The following is an 8,002-nucleotide window of genomic DNA, read 5'->3' as shown; positions in this document are numbered from 1 at the left end:
AGTAGTTGGGCTTCCAGCTTTACTCTAAGAGCCCAACCCAATCGACGAGCTGCCACACTGGGCCTCGCCCAGAACCACCAGTCGCGTCGGCCGCGCCGTGGAATCACGCTGCCGACGACTTGGACGACGGCGGCAAGCAACCGCGAGCGCGGCCGCCGCGTCCCGGCGCGTCGCTGAATCGGTCAATTCCGCGTCGCCCTCCCACCTACCCATCCCCCAACCGGTGGAAGGGGGGCCATGAAGAAGTCGTTCTGCTTCCGCGGCTCCGCTGCGAAGAGGGCAGGACGGACGCCGATGGCGGACTGGTGCGTCTTCTGCGACATCGCCCGCCGCGCCCCCGCTTCCACCGCCGCTCTCCTCTACTCCGTTCCGTACACCGTCCCCTTACCTTCTCCGATCTGAACTCCGCCACCTGTCGATTTGCTTGCTAAATGTTCGACCTTTTGCTGTTGTGCGCAGGATGACAAGGTCGTCGCGTTCCAGGACATCAATCCGTCCGCGTTCAGGTACTTGCTGGCCGTTGTAGTCTGTTCTTTCAGCGCCGTGTCGCTGTCCTTGGTCTAGATGTGGCATTAGCACACCTCATCGAGGTAGTAGTGCTCTTGTTCATTTCGTCGAACAATTGGCGAGCATCACGAGAATTGGTGTTTAGATTTAGTTCTTCATCTGTCCTGCTAGTGCAAGCTGGTACTCTTGTAGTCTTATACTCTTATAGTTGGAGCTGCTTGATTTGTTTGCTATCTAAGTGTGTGTAAATAATGTTTTCTTTATATTCTGATTGTGTTAAGAAACTGTCGTGTAGTTAGTGTTTATCAGGTCACACAGTTGCTGTTTATCATGTCACGTAATCGGTGTTTCCTTTCAATGTTTGCTACTCACTGCCAGAGCAATTTTTTGACTGCTCTTGTCAATCAGCTGAGAACCTAGTGTGTGCTGATATGTGCCTATGCACAGGTTATTGTTCATTGAGACCAATATTTGTCTGGACACCTATCCGAAACACCGCCTTTCCTAGCAAGTTATCATTCACTTCTTGAGTAGCGTTAGCGTTGTGTTTATTTTAATCTCATGCAAGGTAGTAATATAGATGACATATGGTATACATGTACAATTGCAGTTCTCTGATTAAATTTGTACAACTATAAAAAATATGGCATAGTTTACATTTCATGATCAGTTAGTTGCTGTAATTAATATGTGTGTGGTGGTTAATAACATCTATTCCCTCCGTCCCAAAATAAGTGTCTCAAGCTTAGTACAACCTTGTACTAGAGTTAGTACAAAGTTGAGACACTTATTCTGGGACGGAGGGAGTATCAAACATGTCAAACACGTTTTACATTTACTCAGTGAAAGGGATAACAGGCGATGTTGAGCTCTTTTTGCTGTCTGCCTCTTTGATAAGCCCTTGATATGCCAGAGTGCTTATCCCTTGATTTTACTCTTAGCAGCAATATGAGTTCAGTTCTTCTATTGACCACCACAAGATCCATCATTTATGATCAGCTTGTGCATACCGTTTCTTTTATCTTGAAGATCTGTGTTCGAGTATTCTTGTTGTGCAACGTTTGCAGGCACTATCTTGTCATACCCATCGAGCATATACCAACTGTAAAAAATCTCCAAAGAACCAACGAAGATCACCAGTTAGGTGTGTGCTCATAGCTTCTTGCTTCATGTAACACTGGCTTGCTACTACATGTCATTTTGTTCAACCATGGATGCTTGGTGAACTATAACATTTTTCTCCTTTGCAGTTAGTCACATGGTGAAGGTGGGAAAAGATTTACTCAGTCGAGATGCTCCCAAATCTGAGGAACATAGGTATTGCTAAAAACAAAAGAAATACATTTGTTCTGGCATGGTGTAGATCAGCTTGAAAGCAGTATCATATGTTGTTAACAATTATACTTTTCTGTTATTACTTGTAGATTTGGTTTTCATCAGCCACCATTTAATAGTATTGATCACCTCCATCTTCACTGCCTGGCACTGCCATTTATACCCAGGTACTGAAGTTAATTAATATCATGCCCTTGTTTATTTAAATATGGCATGTTTTCCCATATAAATTTCTTTTTGCGCTCATCTCAAATTATTCATACTCTTCATCTTAACAGTTGGAGGCAAGTAAAATATACACCATTGGGTCCCTTAGGGGGCTTTATTGATGCTGAGAAGGTATTGGAAAAAATAAAACCAGAAACAGAAGTGTACAGTTAATAAAAGTATTTAAGACTGGTACTGGCTATTCCTGATTATTAACGTTCTTCTACTTTTTTGCTTGTAATATCATTTGTATGTGGTTTGTATCCCTATTACTATTCTTGGATCGCTATAAATTCGAAAGACTTTGTCTGAAATGCTATACTTCATATCTTCATCCTGAAATCCATGGAAGTTCAACTCCAACCACTCTTTTTTAGATTTCCTTTCATTCATTGGTCATGTACTGGAAACTTGAATATGGGGAGCAGCAGTGCTGCACAACTTACAGATCTACACTAGCATGGTCCGAAGAAGATTCGCAAACATTGTATTCTCATCTTGTTAGCAGCGATAGCTTACGAAGTGATCTTGGTAGGGCTGTCTGTAGGAGGATCACTACCAAATCAGAGGGGTCATCAATTTTGGCCCACTAATAATGGCCCACCTGTTCATTATTACCTAATCAGATGGCACTGTCAACCATTCTCACAAAAAATAGATGACACTGTCATGCAAAGACATTCACACACTTTTGCTACATAATAATCATTGCCTTTCAATTGATTGCAGTAAAATTTGATTTACAAAGGCACGAGCACGATCATAAACTACTGATTAACCCAACACCACATGGGGCGCCATTGTTGGGTGTTTTCTTGTACGTATACCAATGTATTATGTATGTTTGTATGTACACCATATATGAGGTCTAGCTAGGAACCTCTGGAGCATTTGGTACAGGCGTACAGCTCCCATGTACTGCAGTGCAGCGGATCAGGCGCTGTGCCCTCGAACCAGCGGGCTCCACTTCCCCATGTCGTAATCGTCGCAAGCGCTGATGCTTGCCTCCTTCATCTCGGCCTCGGAGACGCCATTGTTGCATATGTTGGCGAACGCCCTCATGTGCTTCATGCCATACTGAGTGAGTGATCCGCACTGAGACTCGAAAATTCGCACCTGGCAGTTGGCATCAGTACAGACTACAGAGTAAGTTCAACCGGAAGCAGAAAGAGTCCAGGGTGTTGCATATTTATGTGATTTTAAATATGGAAATGTTACACTCACCATCGTCTTCAGACAATCCCAATCGTCGACCAATGGCTGGCCAGAGCCTCTAGCAGCGTCAAGCACTGAAGGACCCTTTTCGAATCCAAAGACAAGCTTCCCGATGAAATCGATACTGCTGTCGAGATGCTTCCTGTGTAGCACAGTTTCTTTGATCTCCGTGAGAGCCCTCTGCTTCTCCTCTGATCCACCATTTAACTGCTCATACTGAAAGCGAGAAGATACATCATTAGTTAGCAGACAAATTTGGAAAAACAAAGCACGGGCCACAAAAATTGACAAGAAATACGAGCTTAAGCTGAAATAACTGGAACTTTACCTTCTTCCACATGAAAAGAATGTCGGCATCTCTTTGATTGATTGCACCCTTGAGGCTGGGCAAACGCTGCCTGAAATAACTGGAGTATGACTTTGCAGGATCGAAACCTTGATAGAGGAAAAGCATGTCACCCTTGAATGTCTTGTCACCATACTCCATGACATGAGAGCCAATACTGGACTCGTTTGGGGGTGCCGTTCTCGCTTTAACCACCTCGTACTGCTGCTTGATGCTTTCCTTCTTCAGATTGTGAGTTTCACTGCAAGTTAAGCAGGATCCGATCCGATGATTCAGAATAGAAAGCGAACCTCATGATTGTACTCCTAGATAACAGATACAAACTTGAAGTAATGTAGTACATGTATTACAGCTGCTGCTTATTACGTACCTGTCTTCCATCCAAGACACACTGTATGCGTCACCTAAACAGGTCTTGTATTCAGAAGGAGGTGGTACTTCCATCCCAGGGCAGTATGCTGCCCAGCTACTTTCTTCCGCATTTGCTGCTGTTGTAACATAAATATTGTGATCTTGTGGCATTAAACCCTCAAAGATGCTGCCACTCTCACACGCTTCAACATATATGATCTGCCAAAATTGTGGTAGTTCTCATTAGAGATGAGACTCAAAGCATACATGCTGTTTCAGATTCAAAAACAATAGAGATCTCAAAACAATAATCTTTATTAAGGGGAAAAGGGAAAGAAAGGATGCATACCATTTTCGAATAGCTTTTGGAAGCATGCTTTTGCCGTAACACTTTGATGAAGTCGCCAGCATAAACAAACGGCACGTTGGGCATACCTACATAAAAACTTGATAAGTTTAGCTAAGTTTGTACTAGAAAACAAATCAGCTGAAGTACAAGGTTTATGTGGGAGTATATATGCATGTACCAAGTGAACCAGCACCCCCATGATCCGTGTAGTAGATGAAGATGTGATCATTCGGTTTGCTGTTTATCACCTTCCTACTCCCTCCGGTGACCGCAGTTTTGTTCCCCAAGAGAACCGCATACAAGTTTTTAGCAGTGACGTGCTCACCGGTGTAATCCTGTAATAAAGATGATCATCAGTCATTGTAGGAAACTAGGTATACAACGCTATGCATTCTTTACATCAAAGCAACACTCTTGTTTGAATTAAAGGTAATATTAATAATACCTTGGGAACACCATGGTAAACATCTTTGCCTTTAGGATGGTTGATGACGACCCCACGCCTTGGGTTTTCAGGGCTGTTGGCGATATCGTCGTACATAAAAACCACTATGTTCTCATCCTTGAGTCCTCCCTTCTTCAGGATCTGGTACGCGTGACATACATCGGCCTGTACGTCGTCGTCGTGCATCAACAGCACCACAAATAATCGTTGAGCAAGCACACGCTATCAGAATTTTCATATAGTGAATGAATGATATACGAGCTGCATTAGTGTCTTAGTGAGGACCCTCGTCTCACCTGGTGCCGGTAGTTCTCGTAGCCGGAGGAGCCCGCAACGAGCACGGCCCACTTCGTCACCCCTTCCTCCGGCGCTGACGCGGCAGGGCCAGGCGCAGGGGCAGGGGCATGCCCGTTCTCCGTCGGCAGCCGGATCAGCGGCTCCGAGTCCCCATCCGCGGCCACCGCCAGCAGCAGAAGCGGGAGGAGTCCACAAACCCACCACGCGGCCATCGCCACCCTCGAGTTCATCATGTGCGTGTGCTAGAGCCTAGAGAGGAAGAGAAGGCAGAGAGTGAAGTGTGATCGTTCCTGTGGGGGATGGCGCCGCATTTTATAGCCGCGGCGGCGGCGTGCAGGGAGGGAGTGAAGTGTGATCGTCGCCTAGCAGTTCTCGCTCGGGCAGGCGCGCAGGCGCAGCGCCTCCGTATCCGTAGTGGGGTTTGCGTGGCGTACTGGCGTGCACAGTTTCCCATTTTTGGCTTCGAAATGCCCGCCTAAACTTGCTAAAGTGCCGTGATTTAGGCCGTGGCCAAGCACGACGGTCGCACTCGGCGCCAGCGGTGGCGGTTAGCGCCATGAATTAGCCGGCGACACAGCTCCGTGGTTTGCGCAGCCTCCCAGCTCCATCCATCGCACGGAAGGGGAAAGGAGAGGTACGGACGCCTCGCCGGTGACCTTCCCACGGTGCTGCCTCCTCCCAGCTTCCTGCAAAAAACGGCTACCGGACAGTGTGCCTGTTCCGGTGGCGAAAGCCGGGAAGCAAAAAACTCACGCAAGCGCACGATGGGAACCGACTTTTTTTTAGGAGAAAATAGAATGCGCGACGACCTGAGAGGGACAGCGTATGCGCTTCTGCGCTGCAGCTGAAAACGTGAAGGACTCAGCTTAGTCCAGATCCTTATCACTAGCAACTGAAAAATGCAAGTAAACCAAAATGATTATTACTAAATAATAAACCAAAATGTACATTAAGTTTTTTAATAGAAATATCGGACATTTGAGGAAATTTTCCTGTGTTAGTTTTCTTATGATTAAATTATATACTCCAAGGATTTTTTTTACGATTCGTTCGCAATTTGTTTTATAAGGCACCTTTTCCAGATCATTCTTTCAACTACAAAGTTAGAGAAACTTTTCCTTCTACTTATATCCCTTGCTAAGAATACTTTTGGTTCCGTGATGCAATCAAAGGAGCATTGATGAAGAGAAAATCGTTGCTGGATGTCAATTGGTGTGATACTGCCGTCATGCGCACTATTGCTAGTACACTTCTTCGAATCTGGTGAATCAATGTTGTCTCAAATGTGAAGCAAGCTGAATATTTCTGAGAACTAGGAGGGATGAAGTCGTGTGGTAGTATAAAGGCGACGATGCCCCGCCCATTGCCACCGAAGGTCGTATTATGGGTTGTCTCGTTCGCCACCCTTCTCCATTGCTCCCACTTCCTTCCGTCTTGGGGGTGCTACACGTCTCGTCGGGTGGACATCGTGTGCTCTGTTCAGACCGCTTTCCCGGATCTTGCGCAGGTGGTGCTTCACGTGACGAACCCAAATGTTGCTTCGAGGTGGGAGCAGGGCCGGCCATAATATTCTGGAGGCCCTTGTGCGAGCCCTGCAAAATGGGCCCAATGGCTATAGTAGAGAAATTTTTTACTTCCATGATTATATTATATGTTGTTATTTTCTCCTCCAAAAAATGTTGTTATCCTCTAACACTACGAGCATATAACTCCTCAGGAATCTCAGCAGTAGCATTTGTCGAAATTATGAACATCTAACTCTTCTCAGTAGTGACATTTGTTAAAATGAATTTATGCAGACCACCCTTTTTGAGTTTCAATTAACTGATCTACATGTTGTTTTTCTCCTTACAACCGGATAAATGCATTTTAGGCAACATTCTTGTAACAAAAAAAGAAAGAAAACACCTGATTTCTTGAGTCCTTATTCAAGCAATGCTTCAAGCAATCAACATATCTCCTGCCAGGCAGCCTGCAAGAGTCGTACATAATGAGAGAAAGTTAATCATCACTTCACATAACAGAAATACGTAGACAAGCGTCAAAGTATTTGCTAAAAAAATCTCTTGAATGACTTACGTGCAGTCTAAAACTCAGAAACATCATGGTTTGGCCCCTCGCCTCGCCACGGCCCCGACGGCCACGGCCAGCTTCTCACCGGTCGCTGGAACATGCTGCGGCCTGCGCTGCCCTCAACGCCTCGAGCATTGGGGTGGTGTGTGGCTGGTTCGCCGCGTTAGTCCTCGCCGATGCCCATCGAGGCTTTGTCGCCACAGAGTACTTAAAAGATGGAAGAACCAGGTTGAGGAACCCATCAAATGATGAAGGACTAATAATACAACGAAACAATCCATTGGCTAGCATCGTTTGTAGCGCCGGCCTTTGGGAACTTGGGTCAATTAATTGGGGAAAACTTGAATTATTGAAGAAAGGAGACTGGGAGAAGAAACGAGAGGAGGTGACGGCGGCGTTCTCGGGAAGAGCAACGTGCGCGTAATAGAATGGCTGGGCCTGCTGCCATCGCTGCTTCTTCTTTTTTCCTTCTACATCCTGTAGTACACATACATTACAGGATATGCCCCCCTGCTCGGGCTGGGCCCTAGGCGGTTGCACTCTTCGCCATGGCCCAGGGCCGGCCCTGGGTGGGAGTCTAGGGGTGTGGCCCAAAGATCAACCATCTTCGATGGTGAGGTTCAGGTACAATTTTCGGGAATGAGCCGACAACTTATGACAGATGAAAAAATAACAAGAAGAAGGAAAAAAAGAACAGAAAAAAACATCCCAAAAAAGAACTTGAACCCGCAGTCCAACATGAACTATAGTTCATGCAAAGTGAAAACCTGAAGCCAAATATAGAATGGAAATGGAAAATAGAACCCCTAGACACACACGGGGAGAACGAGGAATGTCGCAACGCCCGTGCAAGTGTGACCACTCTAACTATTTTAAG

At 45.7% G+C, this 8,002-nt stretch overlaps 2 protein-coding genes across 2 annotated transcripts; one reads left to right on the top strand and one right to left on the bottom strand.

Annotated features, from left to right (window-relative positions):
- Positions 1 to 41: 41 nt before the first annotated feature.
- On the top strand, positions 42 to 2,363 carry LOC123189914 (bifunctional adenosine 5'-phosphosulfate phosphorylase/adenylylsulfatase HINT4). The gene is made up of 6 exons (XM_044602433.1): positions 42 to 366; positions 460 to 506; positions 1,575 to 1,651; positions 1,758 to 1,824; positions 1,932 to 2,009; positions 2,121 to 2,363. Exons 1-6 carry the CDS (start codon positions 238 to 240, stop codon positions 2,221 to 2,223), a joined length of 501 nt encoding a protein of 166 aa, XP_044458368.1. The 5' UTR covers positions 42 to 237; the 3' UTR covers positions 2,224 to 2,363.
- A 375-nt stretch (positions 2,364 to 2,738) lies between these two features.
- LOC123189913 (vacuolar-processing enzyme beta-isozyme 1) lies at positions 2,739 to 5,333 on the bottom strand. The gene is made up of 8 exons (XM_044602432.1): positions 5,052 to 5,333; positions 4,756 to 4,920; positions 4,489 to 4,645; positions 4,311 to 4,396; positions 3,981 to 4,180; positions 3,593 to 3,851; positions 3,274 to 3,480; positions 2,739 to 3,165 (listed from the first exon to the last, which is right to left on the bottom strand). Exons 1-8 carry the CDS (start codon positions 5,283 to 5,285, stop codon positions 2,983 to 2,985), a joined length of 1,491 nt encoding a protein of 496 aa, XP_044458367.1. The 5' UTR covers positions 5,286 to 5,333; the 3' UTR covers positions 2,739 to 2,982.
- Between the last annotated feature and the right edge of the window lie 2,669 nt (positions 5,334 to 8,002).

This window comes from Triticum aestivum, chromosome 2A (genome assembly GCF_018294505.1).
Source record: "Triticum aestivum cultivar Chinese Spring chromosome 2A, IWGSC CS RefSeq v2.1, whole genome shotgun sequence".
NCBI classification, from domain to species: Eukaryota; Viridiplantae; Streptophyta; class Magnoliopsida; order Poales; family Poaceae; genus Triticum; species Triticum aestivum.
The sequence above is the reverse complement of the archived record's forward strand: the minus strand, read 5'-3'. Positions and strand labels throughout refer to the sequence as shown.

Bases quoted from the DNA above. Each gene is read 5' to 3' on its own strand.
- LOC123189913 (XM_044602432.1), bottom strand. From the start codon at position 5,285: ATGATGAACTCGAGGGTGGCGATGGCCGCGTGGTGGGTTTGTGGACTC. The intron at 4,397-4,488 runs GTACATGCATAT...GTTTTTATGTAG, and splicing joins TGGGGGTGCTGGTTCACTTG to GTATGCCCAACGTGCCGTTT. The intron at 3,481-3,592 runs GTAAAGTTCCAG...TCTCGCTTTCAG, and splicing joins TTCTTTTCATGTGGAAGAAG to TATGAGCAGTTAAATGGTGG.
- LOC123189914 (XM_044602433.1), top strand. From the start codon at position 238: ATGAAGAAGTCGTTCTGCTTCCGCGGCTCCGCTGCGAAGAGGGCAGGA. The intron at 1,652-1,757 runs GTGTGTGCTCAT...TCTCCTTTGCAG, and splicing joins CAACGAAGATCACCAGTTAG to TTAGTCACATGGTGAAGGTG. The intron at 1,825-1,931 runs GTATTGCTAAAA...TATTACTTGTAG, and splicing joins CCCAAATCTGAGGAACATAG to ATTTGGTTTTCATCAGCCAC.